Genomic DNA, 26,882 nt, shown 5'->3' on the forward strand with positions numbered 1-26,882 from the left:
ATACAACAATTGACAGAATTTGTCTTGATTATGTATATTTGTTACAAGGAATTTGTTTTTCTTTTTCCCCAGTGAAATTGGAGGGAGGAAGAGAGGAACTGGGGTGGTGCTCCCTACAGATGTGACATATTGCATGTACTTTCAAATGAAGTTACTGTATTATTTTATTTAACTGTTTTACTTTGTTACAAGAGACTTTTATGGTCATGGGAGGGAGGTTTGGGAGGGAAAGCTAACCTGTAAATGTTGTAATATAAAGAACATCAATAAAACCTTTAAAAAAAGAAAAAAGGATGAAGCTGTTGGAACAATTTTGGGTGATGGTGAGGTTTTGGGGTATGACTGTTCCAGTGATATGCCAGTAAAATTTTTTTAAACCCTTACCTTCTGTCTTAGATTGATATAAAATATTGGTTCTATTACGATGAAAAATAATAAAGACTGATATAATAATAGAAATTAGTATTTTAATTGAAGCCATGTTGATAGATAGTCATTAGACCATGCACTTGTAAGAATTCAAAACTGCCGCTTCAGCCATAATTACCTCCCCTCTCATCCTGCGCCCAGTAGCTAAAGAGGAAGTTCAAAGTCACTACAGGAGTTTATATCCCTTCTCTTACATCATCCCACTTCCTGTCTACCATGAGGAATCATGGGAAATGTAGTTTCAAAGTCTCCCACATGTCCATAGTAAATATATATATACTTTTAGATGGCATTTCCCAAATTTCACTTTTACAGTTCTAAGGCAAAAGAGCGGTAAGGGCTAGGCATTGAGGTTAAGTGACTTTCCCAGGGTCACATAGCTAGTGCTAAGAGGTTTTTTTTTTAATTCATTTCTCATTTTTTATATCTAAGAGGAAAAGGAGCAATAATATTTTTCAGTATAGACCCCCCTCCTGTGCAGTTTGGCAGTTAGAGACCCCCTGCTGTGCCACTTGGCAGTTGGTGACAGTTAGAAGGGTGTAGCTGAGTGTGGTTTGTAAGTTGCAGACATTGGAAAGGGCTTTTTGTCTCTGGGTCTCCTGGGGAGAGGGTGTGTTGCTAGCACTCTCTGATTGGAGACAGAGAAATAGAATAAGGCCTTAAAAGCCTTATTGATCATTGATAACTTGGGTAGACAGGTAGATAGATATGGTTATGTTATCAGATAGAGGGAGTTGTGAGAGTAGGCAAGGGCTTTGGCCTAGCAGATGATACTGCCCTCTGAGGCATATAGATATAGGTTTTTTAGAAAAATTTAGTTAGGATTTGGATCTTGGGTATAGTTATAATATAATAATAGTTATAATATATATAAATCATAAGATTATTTTCACTTTTTTCCTTCCTATTTCCTAATAGTAAACTAAGTGTTTTGCGTTTAATAAACTGGCTTTTGATCAAGCTCCTGCCCCCCAAATTTAACCCTTCATACTAGGAAGTGTCTGAGACCAGATTTGAGTCTCTAAGCCTTGATTTCTATCCACTGAGCCACCTATCTGTCCTATTAGTAAATATTTAACAACTAGTTCTCTAGAACAGTGATGGGCAAACTACATTCTGAGGGCCAGATGCAGCCCTCTGAAATGTTCTATCCAGCTGCTGAACATTATTCCTAATCTGACAAATACAATGAATAGGATACAATACAATGAAACTTTGAAAGAGTTGCCTTAGAAACAGACTGACAGATGAGCATTTCATTTCCTTTGGCCCCCTCTTTAAAAAGTTTGCCCTTCACTGCTCTAGAAGAAAAGAAATGTATGCATGACATTTTAAGTTGAATCAACTTTATTAATATTTTTCCATGTCTTAAGTCTATACAATTAACAAAACAATAAATCCCCTATGTATAAATGCTGACACTGAAAATTTAATAGTAAGCTCTTCCTGTTCAGTATACCTCCAGCACAACTCTGGAATGCTCTAGTGGTTGAAGTTGAGTAGAATCGTGGTAATCCAGTGAACTTGGAGGCCAGACTGATTCAAGGTTTATTAAGTAGATATTAAATATAAGTTGCTTTCATGTAGAGATTTAAAAAATTCCTTGCATTTGTATCTTTGGCATTTAGCACAGTACTTGGCACATAGTAGGCCCATGGTCGATTCATTGATTGATTGATGCCATCAAGGACAAAAGGCAATAGAAATGAAGAGGAAGGCAGTAAACTATGCATAAAAGTAAGGAGTGTAATTGTCAGGTTAGTATAGATGACCCCCAAAATTATCTGGACAGGGTGATAGAGAAAAATATAGACTCTCAAATGAAGAGAAGTTGCTAAATGATAGTGACAGAGAATCTTCATGTATCTTTGAGGAAGAAGGAGTATGCCGATTTCTGATCAATTAAGCTCTGGAGAGTATAACCAGGTATTAATTGTCTTTAGAAGCAAGACAATTTTGGGGGAGCTCCATGAAATGGAAAAGAGTGGAAGAGGAAGAGCTTATGAAGGAGACTGTAAATAAGAGTAGGGGTTCCAGAGTGTAATGGAGTAGAAAGTTAGAGGAAAGTAAGGGGCAGTGGAGAGATCTAAGTCTTAGCTGAATAGTGTTAAGAATTCAGCAAGATGTAGTATGAGAAAAGACTTTCTATATGGGTTGTTAGCAACTCAGAAACATAAAGATGAAGGGAGTAAGAAGGAGGAATTTTTTACTTTTTAGGAGAGAGGCCAAGTATCAGTTGATTAGAATACTCCTTTGACCATAGAATACTACTCTGTGATCCAGTGACACTGACCTCCTTCTTGTTCCTTGCATAAGACACTCCCTTTCCCATCTCTGAGCATTTTCACTGGCTGTCTCCCCATGCCTGGAACACTCTCCCTTTTTGTTTCCACTCTTTCATTTCCTTGACTCCCTTTTAAGTCTGAGCTAAGGTTCTACCTTTCTCAAAAGTCCTGTCCCAGCATCCTTAATCTTAATGGGACTACCTTAATTTATCCTGTAATTATCATGTTTATGCCTGGTTTGCATGGTGTCTTCTCCATTAGACTCTGACTTCCTTGAGAAAAATGCATTGTTTTTCTCTTATCTTTGTATTCTCAGAACTTTTAACACAGTGCCTGGCACATAGTTAGCATGTCATAAATGCTAGCTAATTGGTTTAGAAGAGTCTGTGTCTGTGGTGACCAGGAAGGTCATGCCACAGGGCCCAGTCCATGCTGGTCTTGACAAGTAATCTTGATACTACCTTTAAGTTGATACCACTAACCCACGTTAAACGGTTTTGACTGAAAAATGACTAAATAACAAGCTTCTAAAATATCTCTTCACGCTATTCCCAGAATGGCTCAACCAAAGTCAAGAATAAAACTAAATTATGATTTTATCCTTTTAGCAGATTATAAGCAGAGACAATTTAGAACTGTTGCCAAAATGATACTTTGAAATTATAAGCCTGAACACTAAATTCCAATGGTTCCTTATGATATTTAGGAATAAATACTAACTTCTCTGTTTGACACTTACATTCATTTCCAATCTACCTCATTTCTAACTTTACTTTTCCAGCCTTATTATACAATATTCCTTTTTCACATACTCTATGGTCCAGGGAGACTAGCTTTGCTGAATGCCATCCCTGTCAGTCCATTTCTGTATGCTATTGAACAGACTATCCTCCATGCCTGGAATACATTTCCTCATCACCTCTCCCTCTTAGAATCCCTACTCTTTCCAAGCTCAACTTTCCAAGCTCTATCTCTCATTAGGCTTTTCTTGATCTCTGTAGCTTCAGGCTTTCCTTCATTGCTCACCAATGCCTCATTTTCCACTATTTTGTATATTGTGAAAGGGAATTTGAAGGTAGAAGGGAAAGGTAGGGTAGAAAGGGAAAGGAAGGTAGGGAAGCCTGAGGAAGGGTAGCCCCCAAGCCCAGGAGGGGAAATGGACCCGAGCTCTTTGGAGCTCAATAAAGATCAGGTAGCACTTATTGTTAGAATAGCTAGGTTTATTTAGATTAGAAAAGGGAAGGTCTAGGGAAGCTAGGAAGTAGATCTCTGAAAAAGGCTTGAGCGAGAACTCAGGGCCAAGAGAGTGTCCAGGGTTGAGAGCATCTCCAGAATTGAGAAAGCAAGAAAAGGTGCCAAAACTCTCTCTTTTATACCTCCCACAAAGGAAGTGGGAGGTGTCAGGGGAAGTTGTAGCAGGGAGTCCTGGGATATATATATATAGTCTCCCTCTATAAAATGTAAACTCTGATAGCAGAGACTTTTTGATTTTTGTCTTTTTATGCCTAGTGCCTAGCACAGAGCCCAGCACATAAAAGGTGTTTAATGAATGTTTATTGATTGGCAGGAGCATTCAGAAGACCTGAGTGCAAATTTAGCCTTTGATGCTAATTACCTCCATGACCTTGCATAAGTCATTTAACTTCACTATGCCTCAGTTTTCTCATTGGTAAAATAAAGGAGTTGAATTAGATAAAATTTTTTTGATCCCTGCCATGATCTTGTAAGAAGGATTAGCTGATGGATTGTTGGAATTTCTCATAAAATTGCCCTCTGACCTCTAATAATAATAGAAATCATAAATAATGACAGACATTTATATAGTGCTCACTATCTTTCAGGCACTGTGGTAAACACTTTATAATTACCATCTCATTTAATCTTCACAAACAATTCTGGGAGATAGGCACTATTATTTTCCCCGTTTTACAGATGGATCTGAAGTAGTCAGAGTTAAGTGACTTGTCCAGGGTTACACAGCTAGCAAGTATCTGAGACTGGGTTTGAACTCATGTTTTCCTGACTCTGCCCAGTGATCTACCTAACTGTGCCACCCTGTGCCACCTAACTGCCCCTTTAGATGGATAAAATGCCTTGGCCCCATGTTTTATGACCAAATTTTTGAAAATACGTTTTTATTGAAGTCTTCTGTTTCTTATGTCATCAGGGTAATCCCAGTTCCTAGTTCTGTCATGATCTGTGTGTTCATATTTAACCTCTCTCTAAGCCTCCATTTCCTCCTATTTAAAATGGGGAGAAATAAACCTGCACTCTCTGTCTCAGGAGAGTGAGCAAAGGGCCTTTGAAATGTACAAAGTGGTGTTAAATGTAAGCTGTTATTAAAATTCTTAAATCCCGCAATTAGACTATCCCAAAGAGGGCTTTAGATGGGAGGTAGGGATTGATGGTATTTATTACCTAAATAATTTCCATTTCTTGTTATTTTTTACATGATAAAATTTTAATATATTTTATTAAGTAGATACATACAGAATTAATTACAGCTCATGTTTCTTAGTTTTTTTACGGGCATATATTTTACACGAGGTTGTAGAAAACTTGAAATAAACACACCAATATGCTCTTTATATTTCCAATGTGATGTTCTCTTGGATCCCTTATACTTTCACTATTGTTTTGCCCAAATTATCTCCCTTTAACATTCCTATGAATGCCATTGGCATGCTTTCAAAACCTTCGCTGATGTGTTCTTTGTACTGGATTTTGCCCTGTGGAAAAAGTAGACAAACAAAATGTAAAAGGGAATAGACCGACTTGAAGTTACCACATTGTCCCAGTTAATAAATCAGTAAATATTTCTTGAAATTCCACTATGTACAAGGCATCATGGAGCAAACAAAACTATAAAACATGCCATTTCTATACTGTTAGATTGTAAGCTCTTGGAACGTAGGGATGGTGCTAGACCTTTGATTTCACTGGCACAGGGCCTGTTGCTACACAGGTTGCTACCTTATCTGTGATAGTTTTAAAGGAGTACTATTTTCTCTTGGTTTTATCATTTATTACACTACTTCTCAGTTTCCTTTGCTGGCACACTCTCCAAACACAGATGTCTCACATGGCTCTGTCCTGGTTTCTCCTCTCTTGCTATATTACAATTTTCTTCTTTAAGAACATATTCACGTAGGGTAGCAAGGTGGCTCAGTGGATTGAGAACCAGGCCTACAAATAGGATGTCCTGAGTTCAAATCCAGCCTCAGATATACCTAGCTGGGTGACCCTAGACAAGTGACTTGACCCCCATTACCTAGCCCTTATTGCTCTTCTGCCTTGGAAACAATATTTAGTATTGATTCCAAAATGGAAGATAAGGTTGTTTTTTTTTTTAAGACTGTATTCATGATATACTGCTGTGATTCATCTGTGTAGTCTATAGACCTTTGATCTCTTTCATTTCATACCTTTGGGCCATATTTTCCAATTTATATTTCATCATTTTTTTCCAGTGTCCTCTGCTTTGACATTACCAAGTTATGTATTGTTTAATTTGGATATTCTTATCAAATTCTTCATATCTTCTCCTTTTATATCCTTTGCAACAGAAGCTGGCACACAAGCCACAGTTCTTTTCATGTTGACCTTTTAGAAATGCTCATCTTGCACACTTCAATATAATGTCTATAATATCTCCCCAAATCTTTATTTTAACCTTTGAATGTATAATCTACCAATTCCTTTAATTGTCTTTCCCAGAAACACCCATGAGNCTTTGAATGTATAATCTACCAATTCCTTTAATTGTCTTTCCCAGAAACACCCATGAGCCAGCCTTCTCTTTAGCTACTATTTCCATAAAAAAAAAAGACTATCAATGCACATATGATTATTTTCTCCAGTATTGTGGGCATTTGGTCACTGACCAAGGATTTCACATATATAATAGTTTTAACAGTTAAATTAATATTTATAGAGTGTCTATAAACTATGTAATTCTTAGAAACTTCTTTTCCCTTCACTCTACTTCTGAATCATTGAAGAAGTTAGAAGGGGATACCCAGGACTGAGCCTTATTTTGTATTTTTCTTTGTGATTTGTCATTGCTAAATAATTCATCATCTAGGGTCCAGCCTTTTTAGGTAATAACTTTCTCTGTTTTCCTATGCTATTCCTTATAGAGCAGATACTCAATCTAGCTAGGATGGTACTTGAAGCCTTTCTAGCATGGTAGAAACCAGTAGAGCTTGCATTTCACAGAAATAATCACCATGAGGCTTTTTGAAGTAAATTGGAAGTTTTAACTTTTAAGAAAAAAATTATATTCCTGTTTTCAAAGGACTTGTGAGAGAATAGTTGTTGTGAATATTTTGCCAAGATACTCCATTGCTAATGAAGGGTTCCAGGTCTAAACGAATCATGTAGATATTAAAGATGTATTCAAAAGCTGACTAATGAGCAGAGTGTTCAGAGATCAGACTTATGGATATATTTCTAATATTTCCCATGATTGATTTCTGAATCCTTAAATTGAATAGGGCTCAAATTTTGTGGAACTCAAACCTCTCCCATTGTCTGCAGTTTGGAAGGCTGGCATGCAATTTCAATAGCTTCTTTGTAATGTCAAAGACACATACATTCAACATTTGAATGAGATGGTGCCAGGGCTGTGGAGGAAGTAGGACTTTCAAATGAACTTCTGGTGTGGGCACTGGCTATGCCACTTTTGTCTTGTTGTTGATTGCTAATATGATGCTAATGTTTCTATCACACCACCTGTTCTATTGACAATCCCACATACCCCTTTCCTAGAAATCTCAATAAAAATCAGTTCTACTGTCTGACTCTCGATGACCTTCTGATGCTGATCTGACAGGCTGATCGTGATGCTGAAGATCCCTATATCTTTTTGCCCATTTTCTCTACCCATGTCCTTTATCCCTTAATCTTTAACCCTTCCACCCACATTCCATCAGTCCCTGACTTCCCTTTCAGGGGCTCAACCCACACAAGAAGATCTTGTAGCAGCAGGCTGCTACCGCTATAGCTTAAAGATCCCAATCTCATAAGACTCTTAGACTTTGTATAAAAGAAATCATGTCTGCCGGAAGAGTTATGGTAAAAATTTCCAGCAAGGACTTTCAGAAGAGAGGAACCTCAATAAGACTAGACTGTCTTACCTCTAAGACCCATTTCAGCAAGTCTTTTAGACCCTTCTGGCGGACATCTCCTTGCCATCGATGGACAATAAATCCTTCCATGCGTAGCTCTTTATAGATAAAGGGATGTCCAATATAGATTCCTGTAGGGAGGAGCACATGACATATTTATGTCATTAGTGCTGAGGTTTTATAAGCACACAGGAAAAGAAAAAGGTTATGAAAACCAAAGAAAGTTCAATATGTTCCATGAAGGAATTCTGGGGGAAGAAGTCCAAGGGTTTAAGATTTCTGATTATATCATTTTCATTCTAAATGCTTTGACCCATTAATATCATTACTGAGCATCTAAACCCAGGAAGTCAAAGATCAAAACAAAAGTTCAAAGTATACCAAAATATCAATAGCAATACTCTTTGAAACTCAGTGGGTGCTTACCTACTGGAGAATGATTGGAAAAAAAAAAGATACAGCATATGAATATAGTAGAATATTATCATATGGTAAGAAATGAGAAACATGAGGAATTCAGGAAATCATGGGAAGATTTTTTATGAACTGATGTGGTAAAGTGAGCAGAATCAAAAGAATACTATAGAGGTAGGTAGGTGGCTCAGTGGATAGAGAGTCAGGGCTGGTGATGAGAGGTCCTGGGTTCAAATCTGGCCTGAGACACTTCCTAACTTATGTGATCCTGGGCAAGGCTCTTAATCTCCATTGACTACCACTTACTGCCCTTTTTGCCTTGTAATTGATACTTAGTATTGATTTTAAGACAGAAGGTAAGTATTTAAAACTAACACAAAAAAAAAGAAAATACTAAAAATAATTATTTATTGTTGTTCAGTTGTTTTCAGTTGTGTCTCACTCTTTGTGACCTATTTGTAGTTTTCTTGGCAAAGATACTGGAGTGATTTGTCATTTCCTTCTCCAGCTCATTTTACAGATGAGGAAACTGAGGCAAACAGGGATAAGTGTTTTGTTTAAAGCCACAGATGCTGTTAATTGTCAGAGGCTGAATTTAAACTCAGGTCTTCTTGACTCTAGGCCCAGCACGCTATCCACTGTGTCACCTAGCTGCAACTAAAATAATGACTGCAGCAATGTAAGTAAAAATTATAACTAAAAGTAAACTAATTTCTGAATAAACAAAAAAACAAAACAAAACCAGAGATTGTCGTAGAGAACAGTTAAGGAAACATACTTCTCATTTCTTACCAAAGGCAGATCACTACTAGGGCAGAATGTTTATATATCTATATATCTATATCCATATATTTACATTTATATCTATATTTGTGTTGTCAATTTTAGTTACTGTATGGTGGAATGAGGAGAGATTCATTCGTAGTTTTTCTTTGGCATAAGGGATGGTATGATCTGGAGGGAATTGGGAAGGAAGGAAGCATTTATATAATGCCTACTATGTGCCAGGCACAGTAGAAGGCACTTTCCAAATATTATCTTACTTGATTCTCACAAGAGCCCTGTGAGGTCTCTACTTATTATTGTTCCTATTTTAAGGAATTGAATAAACTGAAGCAAACAGAGGTCACTTGATTTGCCCAGAGTTGCACAGCTGGCATAGGTTTGTGGGTGAACAGTGCCCTTTCCCTCACTCAGAAATTACTATGATATGAAGACAAAAGATATTGATAAAGCATATGCATAATTTTTAAAACACCGTTATTATTATCTTCTAATTAATTCCAGGAAAATTGTTGCCCAGCTGCACAAAGGTCCCAAATAAAGGGTAGATGGTGTGGATATGCCTTCTGGCAGCAATGTGCTTTGTTTCTTTTTTTGGGTTGTCAGTGACTGACTTGCATTGCAGCATAAAACCAGACAATTATAAGAGACCTCTAGAGATCGTCCAAGCATTACTACAAAGCATCACAGTCAGGTGGTTCTCTAAATTATTATAAACGTTGCTTAAATACCTAGAGAAATGTCTGAAATAGAACCTTTTATTTCTACCTCTCCACCCCATTACTGACCCCTCTTTCAGACTTTCCTGTTTCTGTCAAAATGACTTCCAGCCTTTTAATCATTTAGGAACACAACCTCAGAGTTATCTTCAAATCTTCTCTCTGTCTCTCTGTCTCTGTCTCTGTCTGTCTCTCCCTCTCCCTCCCACTCTCCCTTTCCTTCCTTCTCTCTTTCTTTCTCTCTCCCTCTGTCCCTGCCTCTCTCCCTCTCCAGTTTGTCTGGAATGTAGAGTTTGTAAAGAAGAATGGTATGAAATAGGCCTGGAAACGTAGAACCAGGCTATAGAGAGCCTTAAAAATCTCTGACAGGGACAATCCTGAGGGACTTAAGAGAAAGAATGCTATTCCCATCAAGAGAAAGAACTGTGGGAGTAGAAACACAGAAGAAAAACATATGATTTATCATTTGTTTATATGGGTGTATGATTTAGGGTTTTGGTTTAAAAGATCACTCTATTACAAAAATGAATAATATGGAAATAGGAATCAATTGATAACACATGTATAACCCAGTAGAATTGCTTGTCAGCTCCAGGAGGTGGGGAGAGAAAAGAGAAGGGAAAGAAAATGAATCATGTAAACAGAAAAATATTTAAAAAAAAGAAAAAAATCTCTGAGAGGATCTGAATCACTACTTATCTACACTATTTGGCCCCTTGCACCATAGCTTAGGGGCAGATTGGCATAGTGGATAGAGAGCTGACCTGACTAGGAAAACCTGGGTTTAAGTTTCACCTCTTAAACATATTGGGTGTGTGACTGGGCACCACTTAAGTTCTCAGCACTCCAGACACTCTCTTAATATTATAAATGTCAGTCTTCATTGGTCAAGGGGGTTCCTCACCTGAAAGTTCCGTATACTAATAAAATCACAGGTGCCTGTCATCTTAGACAGAGGTAAGGCACTTAAATACTCTAGGAGGAGTTTGAAAATTGTCTCTCTATTGTAATACAGAGGATTGGGTTTGGCACTTTAAGAAAAGAACCAGGACAGCAAAATTTTCTGACATTAAAAATAAATGCATTTATAAAAAAGTAATATAAAAAATAATCCTTGTACCTTCTACTATCCTTCTTCCTCTATGCCACTTCTAGGCTATTGTGTGCTAGGTAACTTCCTTCCTTTGTTTCTAGTCTTGTTTCTGCTCCCTAATTTTAGTTCTTCTACCTAACTTAATTTACGTTTGCTTCATTTGGTCCCAATTCATTTTGTCTTTAGTAGAAATGAAAAACAATCTGTTGGTGCCCTCTGGGGGGAAAAAGCCTTTTCATATATTTGAAGACTCTTAGCAAGTCATCCCATATATTGGAAAGGAGGCATTAATATTCTATTTATGCTAAAGAGGAGATAATATTGTGTGGAAGATGTATTTTCCCTCAAATGCTAAGTCACCAGAGTTGTACTTAAAAATAGCTATTAAGTTAAAAGGTTCTGTGTTGGGCTGCTAAGTGACACGGTAGATAAAGTGCTGGGTCTGGAGTCAGGGAGATTCCCTTTCCTGAGTTCAAATCTGGCCTCAGATACTTACTGTGTGACCCTGGGAAAAGTCATGTAACCCTGTTTTCCAGTTTCCTCATCTGTAAAATGAGCTGGAGAAGGAAATGGCAAAGCCAAGAAAACCCCATAAATGGGCTTACGAAGAGTCAGATATAACTGGAACAACAACTCTGTTGAGATGCCTTCCAAAGGTATGGGAAGAAGAGGATAGTTTTGGCCTCCTCCATTTTGTTGTCCATCTCTCCCTTATAGAAGAGAAATTAGAAACTAGGGGCAGAGGAAGGGAAGGAGGAAACTAGAGGCCTTTAAGCTGACCACAATCAGAAATAAATAGGTAAATGGAATCATCAGAGAGTGTAGTATTTGGGGAAAATGCTAACATCAGTTAAACTGACAAGAAAACTCATTGTTTACAAATTAGGATGCAACTCAGTAAAAAGAATTTATTTTGTCTATAAGAAAGAGAAAGATGAATTAGTCCACAGGGAAGGTTGATCCTTATAAGAACCATTTCCCACAGATTCTTACATTATACAGAAAATACATAGCCATGCTGGTCCTGGGGCATTTTGTTGTTTCAGATGAGGAGGCAGACACTTTCTAAACTGCTGGTCTGTTTTTGACTTCAGGAGTCTGAGAGAGGGTAGATTGTCTTTTCTGACTTTCTTTACACAAGAACTGGGATAAAGGAAGTGGTTAAACATAATTGCCTGTTATACTGGAATAGAAACTTATCCTAAAATGGAATGATTCCCTATAACATAGCTATCAATGAATAAAAGGATGGGCATATAATTGCATATTCATGCATTTTTTCTTCTTAACCAACATCTGTGATAGTAAGTGATTACCTTACCTTGTTGAGGCTCTTCACTATTATACGTAGAAATGGCCCCACATACAGCAATTCTTCCATATTTCTTCATCTGGGGGATAACTACATTTGTAAATGTTCCACCTACCTAATCACCAAAGACAAAACCAGAAAATGAAAGTCAATATTCATAAGTATCTTTGTAACTCCTGTCTTATGGTCACTGAGATTCCCAAGTAGCTATTGATTTAATAATAAAGCAAAAGAAGAATAAAAAAGTAGTTTGTCTTTTCTTGTCTAGCTATTTTCTAGCTATTTTAAACATGCCAGCTGTGGTTAGCTCTGGTACTCCATGACTGAGCCATTATGTTCAAAGATACATTCACGAGATCTGTGAATTATCTATGATACACATGGGATGGAAAGTTGATTTGGTTATCTCTTCCCCCTTCCTCTAATAGATGTAATTGTGGAAAGTGGTCACAGATGATAAGATTTCTTTAATGTATTTAGTAAGGTATTAATACTCTGTGATCCCTTATGACCCTTATGATATTGACTCTAAACAAGAACCCTACTGCAAATATCAGGATTATGGAAATAAGTCTTGATCAATGACACATGTAAACCCAGTGGAATTGTGTGTTGGTTATGGGAGGGGGTGGAAGAAGGGGAGGAACATGAATCCTGTATAATTACATTGTAGCTTGATTGATACATCAGAAGAGACGGTATATTTCTATTTTAGCAAAGAACTTGATAATTTTCCCCATAATATCTTTGTGAACAAGATGAAGGGATGAATATTAGATTACAATAGCATTTGGCAGACTTGGGTCTAGTTGAATGATTACACAAAGAGTAGTTGTTAAAGAAGTCTTCAAGAGAGAGATTTCTAGAGCACTGCCTCAGGGAATTGTCCTTGACTTTGTGCCTATTTACTTCTTTGTCAGTAAAATAAATGAAAGCATATGTTACATGCTTAACAGGTTTTTAGCCTGGAGTCCTTTCCTCCTTTGTCTCTTCCTTTGTCTTAAATCTTGGCTAAAATTTTTTTTCTGCAAGAAGACTTTCCCAGTCTTCCTTAAGGCTAGCATCTTCCCCCAGAGATTATCTTTAGTTTTATCCAGTATATATCTGGTTTGCACAATGTTATTTGAATGTTTTCTTTTCTTTGAAATTGTAAGCACCTTGAAGGCAGGGATTTTTTCCTCCTTTATATCTTCATTGCTTTAGCACAGTGCCTGACATATAGTAGCCACTTAATGAATGTTTGTTGACCTGATAACACAAAATTAGGAGGCATAGCATTCACAAAAGGAGTAAGAATCTCAGACGTTCTTGACAGACTTGAATGATGGGCCAAATCAAATGAGATAGAACTTAATGAGGAGAAATATATTTTTAAGGAAAAAAATTGGACAGTTTTAGTGAATTCAAATTCAATAGCCATCAACAATATGACATGAAAGCAAAAACAAAATAAATTTTAGGCTGCATTGATAGCTATATATCATGTCCAGAATGAGGGAGTTGATAATCCTTGCTATATTCTGCCTTGGACAGACTATATCTGAGATACTGTGTTCTGTTCAGAGTACCAAATTTTAAGGATGTTTGAGATGAATTACATGAGAGGAGGTAGCCAGAATGGTAAGGCCATAGAGACAATACCATATGAGCGTCTGTTGAAGATCTATGAATCTTTGAGTTGGAGAAGAGAACACTCAAAGGGTTAGAATGGGACATACTAGTTGTTTTTAGATATTTGAAGGGCAATTATATGGAAAGGGGATCAGGCTGGGTCCATTTGACCCCAGAGGACAAAACTAAGAAAAATACATTGCAGAGAGGCAGATTTTTGCCTTGATGTGATGAAAAGCTTCTTGTCAAATAGAATTGTCCAAAATAGTGGATTCTTTATCAAGAGAGATCTTTGAATGGAAGCTGGATGATCAGTGATGTTGTAAAGGGATTCCTTTTTAAGGATAAATTGGACTAGATGACTTCCGAGGTTCCTTTCAATTCTTGAGATTATGTGAATAGATATGAATATATCATAGTTTCATTACTTCACCTGTATTTTAAGCACTTACTAAATGCAATTTCCATTGCAAAGATAAGTAAAGCATAATACTTGCTCTTAAGGAACTTCTATTAGCATTCACTGAAATAACTATATGTAAAACCTCAGAAGTAAAAAGTTCACTCTGTTCTTTGTCCAGTTCCTTGTATGGGCCTATGAATGAAATTTATTATGGGCTAGAACTTAGAAGCTTCCATAGTAGAAACTGATGCCTGAAACCAAATGAGGCAGGATTGAAGTGTGAGTTTCTCACTCATGGAAGGATTAGAACGCTTCAGGGAGAACGAGAATTGGTTTTTCTGAAATAGTTGCAGAATTCCCTCAACTTCCCCCAAATATCAAGTTTGTTTATGAATAATTTTTATTTCACAAACAAATCAAAACTACTGACTTCCTGAGAATGGATTTGAATTTCTATAAATGACCTACTCCCCTATCTAGATTAATAACAGAAGAAATCATCACTCCTTTATCCCACACAAGGACATGGCAACAAATACTAATGGGACTTTATATAACCCTCATGTAACTCTTTCTACAATCTTTGCCCCTTCTACAGATGAGAATCCAAAAAGTGTCTCCCCAGGCACACTGCTTTGTTGTGATGATTTAAGATGGTACCATTGTTGGTGAAAACTGTTTGAACTTACGTTGTCAAAATAGCAATCATAGCCTTCTGGAGCAGCTTTCTTTAGTGTATCTTCCAAAGATTTTGTTGTCTTATAGTTAAAGGCAACATCAAAACCAAGTTGTTTAAGGAATGCAACCTTTTCATCTGATCCAGCAGAGCCAACAACTTTGCATCCCTAAAGAAAAAAGGAGAAAAGGAAACTGTTGATGCTAAAAAAAATTTAATTAATTAATTTAGAATATTTTTCCATGGTTACATGATTCATGTTCTTTCTCTCCCCTAACCACTGACTTTTAAAAGACTCAAAGATGGCCTATAATTTCAAAGTATCCTAAATAGCAACTCCATTTCTTTGGAAGAAAGAGGCTTTAGAAATTTTTTGTTTTTTATTTTTTTAAACCCTTAACTTCTGTGTTTTGGCTCCTAGGTGGAAGAGTGGTAAGGGTGGGCAATGGGGGTCAAGTGACTTGCCCAGGGTCACACAGCTGGGAAGTGTCTGAGACCAGATTTGAACCTAGGACCTCCAATCTCTAGGTCTGACTCTCAATCCACTGAGATACCCAGCTGCCCCCTGAGGCTTTAGAAATTTCAAGTATTCATAGAATCCTCTAACCAGGAGGCAATGCAAGCCCTACACCATTTCAAGATCATTTAATCCTTTACAATTTTGTTTATGAAACAAAACTCCAGAATAGAGATGTCACTAGTCCTTGGGTAGGTTGTTAGGATATTAAATATACCCTAACTTGCAAAAAAATGGGTTTAGGGGGCAGCTGGGTAGCTCATTGGATTGAGAGCCAGGCCTAGAGATGGGAGGTCCTGGGTTCAAATCTAGTTGCAGATACTTCCTAGCTGTGTGACTCTGGGCAAGTCACTTAACCCCCATTGCCTAGCCTTTACCACTCTTCTGTCTTGGAATCAATACATAATATTGATTCTGAAGCGGAAAGTAAGGGTTAAAAAAAAAGAAATGGGTTTAAAATAGAGCAAGATAGATTTAAGTTTGGCACAAAGACAGTTGACTTCTTCCTTGCAAAACATCATTCCGGTATCAACAGGGGTTCTTAAGATCTATGGATCTCTTGTGGATCCATAAAATCTGATGGAGTCCCTGAAGATTGGATAGGGAAGAAATTATAGTTTTATTTTCATTAACCTTTGGTTTTTTTTGAAACCTTATGTATTTTTTAAAAGCATTTTAAAACATTCTGAGAAGAGGGCCACCAGATTGCCAGAAAAGTCCACAACACAAAAAAAGTTGAGAATACCTATGTTTGAGAAATATAATTTCCAATTTGGCCTTGAGTGTGATGATTACTTAAATAACAGCATACAACTTATCCTGATCTTCTTCTCGTGTTTCCTGACTTCTATCTTCTCCTCTAATCTGTATTTTGACAGACTAACTGATCTCTTCTATTTGAAGTGAGTGATGAAATAATACCTTCATAGTCATTGAGTCTCTAAACTGGAAGGGATCTAATGGATAATTTTATCTAGTCCTTTCATTTTGTAGGTAATAAATGACATCCTGACATATAAAGTGTCTGTCCTATTCACTTACTTTGATTTTAGCAATCTGTCCCACCACTGAGCCCACTGCTCCTGATGCTGCATTGACGATCACAGTTTGCCCTTCTTTCAGATCACAGATGTTAAGGAGGCCAAAGTAGGCTGTTAAGCTGAGGAGAAGCAACCAAACACTCTGGTAACTACAAACTGTGTATTTTGCCCAACAAATAAAGCATTAAAAACTTCTTCCTTTAGTTCGTTTAGAGGAGTGAGAGGGATGGGATAGATGGGAAGAGGAGAGGGGGAAGAAAAAAAAGGAAGAAGCTGAAAAAAGCAATCTTTACTTGTTATTCCCTCACACTGCCAATATTTTATTCCTCCAACTTACCCCTTTATACTTCACAGAATAGATGATATATTATTTTTTTTTAAACCCTTACCTTTTGTATTGGAAATAATACTCTGTATTGGTTCCTGGGCAGAAGAGTGCTGAAGGCAAAGCAATGAGGGTTAAGTGACTTGTCCAGGTTTACACAGCTAGGAAAGTGTCTGGGGCCAGATTTGAACCCAGGACTTTCCATCTCTAGGCCTTGTTCTCAATTCATTGAGCTTCCCCCATATATGTTCTTTTTAGAAGCAATTGTGCATTTAAATCTTGGAGAACTATTGTTTAGAAGTTATTAAGCCATTTAGAAATAAAAGCACATTCCACACAAATCTGTTATTTCACAGTAATGTTATTAATAATTCAAGTGCCTACTGAAATATGCTTTGACATGTGAAAGGGAATTCTTTATTCTCTTTGTCTGTTTTTAAATTAATCAACCAAAAAACGTAAATACCTCTACTTAACATTAAGTAAGGGAGTTCACAAGTCACTTATTAAAATGGGTGACAATTCCAGAAACTTGTGAATCCTTTGATAAGAGTTTACACCCTCAGAGAATGAGAGGTGGATCCCATAGCCACTGCCCCCTGGGCAGTACTAGGAAATTTAGAAGCTATGATTGGCTCCTGTGAAGAGAGGAAGGGATAGGAAGTGATGTGGAAAAAGGACTATAAAAAGTCCTGAACTTCCTGTCTAGGGAGGCTTCGGCTTGAGTCTTCAGCTTGAATCTTTGGCGTGGAGCTTTGGCTGGTGACTTGCCTCTTGGAGGTGGCTTTGGACTTGGGCCTTGGCTTCAACTTGGGACCTTGGCTTCTTGGACTGCTCCTGGATCTTCTCCTTTGGACTTCATCTTGGGTGAGTGAGCTGGCTTTCCCTTTCTGGCTTCTAGAGAGATTAGTTCCAGAGAGGCTTCCTTCTCTTGGAGGAAGCTGCGGAGTGGAAGCTTTGCATAAGACACCACTGGGTCCTCTGGCTTAGGGTTAACCAGCCCTGCCTGTACTGAGCCAGACACTGGAGCAACAGTTAGTGTGATAGGTTAGACATTTTCTATACCCTTTTCTTATGTTTCTCTACTTATACTCTTTCTACTTCTTTGTAAATAAAAGATACTAAAAGTCATTTGACTTGAGTTATGATCTTTTTTTACTTAGTTTTACTTAGTTTTTACTTAGTTTTACTTAGAATTCTCATATTTTAGTCAAATCCCTAAATTTTAATCCCTGCAGACAGATCCCCAGAGGTCAGCCTGGGATCCTAGTTGCTGTTTCTGTTCTTCACTAGGATCTTTAAATATCATAAAAGATATTAAATTCTTTACATAAACAGATTGAATCTTCAAGTTCAATGTTCCACCTATTTACTTTTGAAACATAAAGGAAAAGAGAAAAGGGAGAAAAAACCTTCAGCTTTTAATAGCTTTTTTGGCTGATTTGTACAAGTTCAAAGTTGTTAATCTCTTTTGATACTTTGGTCTTCCTGGTTCTTGAATAAGGGGGATTTGGATGTTGAACCTACAAGCACTGACTCTAATCAGTTATCCTTTTCAGCTTCAGTGTTTTGTAGTAGGGCTCAGCATTTCCCCATTGCTCTGTTCCTCTGGGGGAAATGGATCTAATTTAGCTGTGGGAATGTAAAGTGTTTATTTTGAGGAACAATATTCAAAACTTCCTAGGCATACTATTTTATGAAGGCTATTGGTTAGTGTCCAGAGGAATGTCAGCATAGTGATTAAGGGCCACAAAGACATGTCATATGAGAACTGGTAGAAGGAAGTAGGGACCATTAGTTTGAAAAAGAGAAAAATTAGGGGTACCTGATGCTACCTTCAAGTATTTTTGTCAACTAGAAGAGGAATTATATTTGTCCTAGTTCCCTTCCATTCCCCCTTCCTCATCCCCTCATTTAAGACCAACAGATGGAAATTTCAAAGTGTTAGTTTAGATTTTTATTGACTTGCTAATAACCAGAGTTATCCAGCAGTAGAACTGGCTTTCTTTGGAGATATGATATTACCTTTACCAGAGGGCTTCAAACAAAGAATTAATATCTTGTAGCTCTAAAGTTCCTTCCAACACTGAAATATTGTCATCCTGTGATTTCTAGCTAGATCTTAAAATAGAATTTAAGATTCATGGAGATTTCTCATTCTCTTTCTAAGATTCCATTAGGTTCTTTTTTGCAACTAGGTTTGTATGTTGGATAGATCATTGGCCTTAGAAATCTGAGTTCAAATATTTCCTCAGACATTTACTTAGCTTATGATGCTGGGGAAGTCACTTAACCTCTCAAGCCTCAGTTTTCTTCTCTGTAAAATGAGATTAATAATAGCACCTTCCTTATAAGTTTGTTGCAAAGATTAAAAGAGAAATAGTGTATAGCACTCTGCAAACCTTAAAGTGCTATGAAAATTAATATTATTATTATTGCTTAACTTCTTTGATAATTTACTTTTTTTTTTTTTTACCCTTATACTTCGGTGTATTGTCTCATAGGTGGAAGATTGGTAAGGGTGGGCAATGGGGGTCAAGTGACTTGCCCAGGGTCACACAGCTGGGAAGTGGCTGAGGCCGGGTTTGAACCTAGGACCTCCTGTCTCTAGGCCTGACTCTCACTCCACTGAGCTACCCAGCTGCCCCTTTGATAATTTACTTTCACATGAATTCATACATAATTCTCATCTTTGAGCTACAAACCTCAGGGATCTTCTTGATGACTTGAGATTCCCAGTTATTTATCATGTCTGTTGATATAACTAATCAAGTCTTCTTCACCCAGCCCACTACCTATTTTTCCTTAGTATGGTTTCATATCTTTATTTATGAATTTGTAGTCTGATTTGACTGCTTAGAATCCAGTTTTCCATTTATAACATCTTAGTTATGGAAATAACTAATTTCTACCTTGTCATTTTCCTTAGTCTATTAACTTTAGGCAGGTGAATATCTAATTTCACCTAATTTGGTACATTAAATTGAAAGCACAGACCAATGACTGATATAATGTCTACCTAACCAGCATCTTTAATATTTGGGAAAGAGAAGGGTCCAGGAAAGTATGTGAATTGAGAGGAGGGGAGGTTCTCAGGGATCCTGGTGAATATGTTTTGTTGGTCAGAGGAAAGGAACATTTTAAGGAGAAGTGAATGGGGATTAACTTGATACAATGATGTCTCCCAAGATGTCTTGTGGGAATTTTATGACACGAAATACCACCACATTTTTTTCAAGCAGAACTTAGATGAAACAGCCAATTATAAAGGCTAGTCAGTGGAGCAATGGAAGGTAGAAAGACAAAAGCTGTTGAAAATAACCTTAGAGTATGCAGGTAATAGCTTCTTTCCCACTCTCAGGTTGCCTGTGGGAAGCTTGAAGGGTTTCAGTTATAATGAATCATAAAGGTATTAAAGATGTATTAAAAACTGACTCATGAGCAAAGTGCTCATGGACCAGACTTATGGATATATTTCTAATATTTCACATGATTGATTTCTGAATCCTTAAATTGGATTGGACTCAAATTTTGTGGAATTTAAGCTGCTATTATTATCTGCAGACTGGAAGCTGGCAGACAATTTGTAAAGATTCTGTGTCATGGCAAAGACATACATTTAGTATCTGGATAGCTTGTATTGGTGCCAGTATTCTGGAGGAAGAAGGTTTGATAAGTGAGATCTTTCTATCCATTTCTTTAGCTTGTAATTATTAATACTTCTGTTTTTTCACTTGTTTGATTGACATCTAGCAAGCCCCCCATCCTTGAAGCATATAATAAACAATGCAGCTTACTCAGCCCACTCTCTTGGACTCTCTCTGACACCTGAGTGCTGACCTGCTGATATCATGCAAAAGTTCTCTCTCTATGTTCCATGTCTCTTTGTTTCATCTATGTCTCACTTTCTCTAATTCTTAATCTTCACATTTTTTACATTTAGTCCTTTAAATTAATTAATTAAATTAAATGAAATCTAATCTAATTAAATTGATTAATTTCACATTTAATCACCTACACAGGAGAATCCTATGTAGGGGCTGGTCCGCTACAAAGCTTAGAATTAGAGTGAGTGGGAGCAGCTGGGTGGCTCAGTGGATTGACAGCCAGGCCTAGAGATGGGAGGTTATGGGTTCAAATCTGACCTCAGACACTTCCTAGCTATGTGACCCTGGGCAAGTCACTTGACCCCCATTGCATAGTCCTTACAACTCTTCTGCCTTGGAGCCAATACATAGTATTGACTCCAAGACGGAAGGTAAGGATTAAAAAAAAAAAAAAAAAGAATTAGAGTGAGTCCAGGGCTTTGGGCTGGTATTCCTAAACTGGCCCTTATATAATGGTTATACAGCTGATTGTATCAGAAGGAGGAAGATCAAGAAAACCAAACTGAGAGCTTTTCATGGCACAGCCACCTGAGTAGTTGAATTACCTATGAGACTTTCTCTCTGTTTCTATATTTGTATTAATGTATGTTAGATGGTTTCTGGGAAAGTCTTTTGTACTGCAGTGTACCTGTAAGCTGACCAAGGTACAAATCACATCTGAGGTTAGATAATAATGATTGCCTAAAAAGTCCATTAAAGGGTTCATTTCTGACCAGGCCCTTCTCTCAGTGGGTCACAGGATCCTTTTAGTCAATGCTCATAGGACCATTGTACTATTATTCCTTTGACCTACTTTTCTCTCACCTCTGCTAAGTTCCTTTGCTATATCCAGGCAACATAAGCCTGAAGCTTATTTTCTCTCGTCCTTCTCTTGTCCTCATTCCTTTTGTTTTGCAAGGTGCAAATTCCTTCCTTCCAGATAATTTTTACATTTTTGGGAAGTATATTTTTCCAGGTTAATAGCCTCAGAGTGTGCAATTTTTCTGTGTCAAACTGAATGAGATAAATTCATGTGACTCACCCTGTCATGCCGATGGTCCCCAGAGCCAAAGACATAGGTAGTGTGTTTGGCCACCCGTCAGGCAACGTCTCTAGGTCTTTCCCGTCAGAGATGGAGTGTGTTGTCCATCCTGAATTAGCCACCACAATGCTACCTACTGGAAAGGCTGAGTTCTTACTTTCCACAACTCTGAAAGAAAAAGGACCCAAAACAAATTAAACACTTAGGAAATTCTCCTTCCCTCTTTTTAAAAGAGAATTGGGAAGGTAACTGTTTATTGTTCACAAGAACGTTGGTGTGGTATTGCATCTATTGAATGTTAAGGGTTATTTACAAACCATGTTAATGGTAAGTTTGGCTAACGCATGTTGATTTACTTGCTTATCCAGCGAAGTACCAAACTATTTACTTTTGTGACATTTGCTTATTAAGAGGTCAATGGTGATCTTAGAAAAAGCAGTAGTACACTGGGAGGCAAAAGACAAATTACAAAGGTTTGGGGACAGAATAGATAAGGAAGTGAAGCCAACTTTGTAGATAATTAAAAAAAAAGTTTAGCAGTGAGGTTTCTATGAGAGTATACACATAATAGGACATTTTTTAGTATAAATAGAAAAGACATAAAAAATCTTTTAAAAATTACCAAAGAAAAGATTAGAAGGGAAACACAATAAGCTGGGAAAAATTTTTCTAACAAATTTTTCTGACAAAGGTCTAATTTTCCAATCTATAGAAAACAAAGTCAAATTTATAAAAACATAAGCTATCCCCCAATTAACAAATGGTCAAAGGAATTTTTAGATGAAGAAATCAAAGCTATCAATAATCATATAGAAAAAATGTTCTTGATTAGAGAAATGCAAGTTAAAACAACTCTGAGGTACCACGTCCCACCTATCAGAGTGGCTAATATGACAGTAGAGGAAAGTGTTAAATGTTGGAGGGGATGTGGCAAAATAGGGACACTAATGATTATAGGTGGAGTTGTAAATGAATCCAAATCATTTTGGAGGGCAATTTGGAACTATATCCAAAGGGCTATAAAACTATGCATACTCTTTGATCCTGTAATACCATGACTGGGTCTGTATCCCAAAGAGTTAATAAAGGGGAAAGGACTTATCTGCACAAAAAATATTTATAGTAGTTCCTTTTGATGTGGAAGAGAATTGGAAATTGAGGGGGTGTCCATCAATTGAGAATGACTGAACAAACTGTGGTATATGTTGGTGTTGGAATACTATTGTGATATAAGAAATGATAGGCAAGATGATTTCAGAAAAAGCTGGAAAGATCTGGAGGAACTGATGAAGAGTAAAATAAGCAGAACCGGAGAATGTTATATATGGCAACAGCAATATTCTATGATGATAAACTGGGAAAACTTAGCCATTCGCAGGAATGCAACAATCTGGGACAATTCTGAAAGACTTAGAATGGGGAATGCTATTCACCTCCAGAGAAAAAACTGTTGACTTGGATGGATGCAGATCAAAGCATACTATCTTTTATTTTGGGGTTTTGGTTTTGTATGAGTGTGCTCTTACAATAATGACCAAGATGAAAGTGTGTTTTGCATGATAATACATGTAAGGCCCAGATCAAATATCTGATATTTACTTTGTACAATCAGTACCTTTTGTAGGAGAGACTCTATTAATCCCCTTTAGGGGATGCCACACACATGAACCATGTCTACCCTTTTTAAAAGCTTCCCCAGGGGTGGTAGGTGTCTCCATAGATAGAGAACCAGACCAAGAGGCAGGAGGTCCTGGGTTCAAAATTGACCACCGAAATTTCCTAGCTGTATGATCCCTAGGCAAGTCACTTAATCCCAAGGCCTAGCCTTTACCATTCTTTTGTCTTAGAACCAATACTTAGTACTGATTCTAAAATAGAAGATAAGGGTTTAAAAAAAAAAGAGATTTTCTTCAAAAACTTGGGTAGGCAAATAATGAGTCAGAGAAAGGAGAAAAAGCCTCTTTTTGGGGTAAGACTCCCTGAAGACTGAACCTGAGGGGCTCTTTGTGGGAAGGTCTTTCTTTTTGCCTGTGAGGCAGACTATTAGATGTACTTATAGAATTTTAGAACTGAAGGGACTTTAAGAAGTAGAGATTTGAAGTCCAGAGATATTAGGTGATTCCGTGTTCACACAGTCAGTTTAGAGTAGCAGAGCTGCTATTCTCTCCCCTGAGCTTTAATCCTGCATCATAAACTGCTTACTAGACATTTGGAAATGGATATCCTAATCACTTTTCGTGACCCCATTTGGTGTTTTCTTGGCATAGATCATAGTCGTGTGGTTGGCCATTTCCTTCTCCCGCTCATTTGACAGATGAGGAAACTGAGGAAACCAGGGTTGCATGACTTGCTTAGGGTCACACAACTAGTATGTGTCTAGATGAGGCTAGATTTGACCTTGGGAAGATGAGTCTGACTCCATCTACTGTATTATCTACCAATCCTAGCTATCCTGTGGCATGTTAAAATCAGCAAATCCAAAACAGTAGCTGCTAGTTCCCTCTTCATCTCAATCCCTCTTACTCTGCTCCCTGAAAATTCATTCCTCTTCTAAAATTCCCTAAAATTATTTTTTAATTTTTAATTTTTAAAAAAACCCTTACTTTCCGTCTTAGAATTACTACAATGTATTGGTTCCAAGGCAGAAGAATGGTAAGGGGTAGGCAATGGGTGTCAAGTGACTTGCCCAGGGTCACACAGCTGGGAAGTGTTTGAGGTCAGATTTGAACCTAGGACCTCCTGTTTCTAGGCCTGACTCTCAATCCACTAAGCCACCCAGTTGCCCCCATAAAATTCCCTAAAATTGTTGAGGGTGTCATAGCAGGAAAGTGATGTGTAAAGTAAAATATCTCCATCTCTGGCACCCCAGTGGTGGGACACAGAAGTCACAGAGTCATGTATAGCATATGATGACCTAGTGGTCTTGTGTAATGGCACCATGAATATTTGGAAGCCATTGGCTCAGGAAAGGGAGGAGGAATTTGAAAATGGAGGGCAGGGAGCAGAGTCATCTCTTTGTTTTCCTACCTGTCTCTGAGCTGGCATTTTAATCTGAGTTTTTCCTTATCTCTTGATTTATAGCTAGCTGGCTGCAATGGAGAATGGCATCTATCCCTCACATTAGAAAGGCTGAGACCTATCTCTCCCAATCTCTTTCTCTCTCTTTAGTAATAAATGCTTATAAGTCTAGTAATAAGCCTCAAGATTCATTTTTTTTAATAGCAGTGGCCCAGTGTTAGGCATGGAGTCAAGAAGAACTGAGTTCAAATCCAGACTCCCACATTTATTAACTTTGTAACCTCCAGGGAAGTTATCTAAATGTTGTCTGCCTCAGTTTCCTCAACTGTAAAAGGGATGATAATAATCTACCTCTCAAGATTATGATGAAGATTAAATAGGATGATATTTTAAAAATATTTCACACAGTGCCTGGTACCTAGTAGGTGTTTAATAAATGCCTATTCCCTTTTCTTCCCTTCCTAAATATCCTCTCAGCAACTCAGATTTATAATATTGATATATCATCCTCACTCTCACTCATGCCACATATTCAGCTGGCTGCCAAATATTATTTCTATCCTTATAATGCCTCTTGCTTACTTACATCCTCTTCTTTCCATTCATATAGCCATCACCCTCATTCAGGTCCTCATCACCTTTTGATGGCAAAAGCCTTTCATTTGGACCCAGTGCTTTAATTCTCTCCTCTCTCCAATGGCACCAAAGTGATTTCCCAAAAACACAGGCCTGAGCGTGCCATCCCCCTAGAGTTTTCCAGTGACTCTTTTATTACCACTAGGATCAAAGAAAAACTGTCTGGCAATTATATTTCTTCACAAGCTGGGCCCTTTCTACCTTAAGAATTTTTTATTCTAAGTATAAGAATTTAGTAGGGATATCAATTAACAAAGGAATCATGGCACATTAAGCCTAGATGGAAGAAAATTCTACTCCTCCTGATTTATAAAAGAAGATGGAGAATTTTTAAAGTGTTTTGAATGATTGAGAAAAGAGTGAACCCAGCAAGCAAAGGATATGTTTCTATGGGTGGTTGTGGGGTGATGTGACAGAGTATTTTAGGAGATTCTAAAGGTAGACTCAGATTTGAGATCAAAGGGGCCCCCACTTTTTTTTAGAACACACACAGATTAACCAAATGTAATCAAGTACCTGGCAACTTGGCTTCCCATCATTGGATCACCCTCCTTCAAATGTTTCTTCACAGCAACTCTGAAAAATACAAACGTCAATAGTCATTTTTCATGTGTCCTTCTGATAAACTAGAATATTTTATTTTGGGTATAAAATAACAGTGATGAGCCCTTTCATAATGAATTTATGGTGATTTCATAAAATTTGGAAAGAAGGAATCTATCAGCTGTGTGACCCAGGCTAAGTCACTTAGCTCCAATTACCTAACCCTTACTGATCCTCTGTTTTAGAAATGATACTGACAGAAAATGAAGGTTAAAAAAAATAAAAAAGAAGGAATCTGTACCTATCACTGAAATGGTTCTGAAAAGTCACTCAGGTGGCATTAACATGATGACAAAATTAATGCTTGATTTTTGGATAGTAGAAGAATTTATGAATAAATGAGATATCATTGTGAGATGCAAAATATATAATTTTGGATACAGTAAGTTGAAAGGTTTATGTACAAATAAAACTAATATAGCCAAGATTAGAAGGAAAGAAGTAAGTTAGAAATTTTTTTAATAGTTTTTCTCAGATGGAAGTCTCATATCTAAAATACATAGAGAACATTGTCAAATATGTAAGAATATACACCATTCCCCAATTGGTAAATGGTCAAAAATATGAATAGTTTTAGGATGAAGAATTAAAAACTATATATAACTACATGAAAAATTCTCTAAATCATTATTGATTAGAGAAATACATATCAAAACAATTTTGAGATGCATAAAAAATCAAGCCATTCCCCAAATGGGCAAGAGACATGAATAGGCAATTTTCAGATAAAGAAATCAAAAGTATCAATAAGCACATGAGAAAGTGTTCCAAATCTCTAATAATTAGAGAAATGCAAATCAAAACAACTCTGAGGTATCACCTCACACCTAGCAGATTGACTAAAATGAAAGAAGGGGAGAGTGATGAATGTTGGAGGGGATGTGGCAAAATTGGGACATTAATACATTGCTGGTGGAGTTGTGAACTGATCCAACCATTCTGGCTGGCAATTTGGAACTATGCTCAAAGGGCTATAAAAGA

General features: G+C 37.2%; 1 protein-coding gene across 1 annotated transcript in view; it reads right to left on the reverse strand.

The window, feature by feature from the left end:
* Positions 1–5,229: 5,229 nt before the first annotated feature.
* PTGR1 (prostaglandin reductase 1) overlaps positions 5,230–26,882 on the reverse strand; it is a 29,977-nt gene continuing 8,324 nt past the window's right edge. The window contains exons 3-9 of the mRNA XM_044657485.1: positions 25,815–25,874; positions 21,645–21,812; positions 16,413–16,530; positions 14,868–15,023; positions 12,192–12,279; positions 7,853–7,974; positions 5,230–5,443 (exon numbers count right to left, since the gene is read on the reverse strand). Coding sequence (XP_044513420.1) covers positions 5,333–5,443; positions 7,853–7,974; positions 12,192–12,279; positions 14,868–15,023; positions 16,413–16,530; positions 21,645–21,812; positions 25,815–25,874 — 823 coding nt within the window. The 3' untranslated portion in view covers positions 5,230–5,332. The remainder of the gene's footprint in view (positions 5,444–7,852; positions 7,975–12,191; positions 12,280–14,867; positions 15,024–16,412; positions 16,531–21,644; positions 21,813–25,814; positions 25,875–26,882) is intronic.

The sequence above is a fragment of the Gracilinanus agilis genome, chromosome 1, assembly GCF_016433145.1.
Source record: "Gracilinanus agilis isolate LMUSP501 chromosome 1, AgileGrace, whole genome shotgun sequence".
In the NCBI taxonomy this organism is placed as follows: domain Eukaryota; kingdom Metazoa; phylum Chordata; class Mammalia; order Didelphimorphia; family Didelphidae; genus Gracilinanus; species Gracilinanus agilis.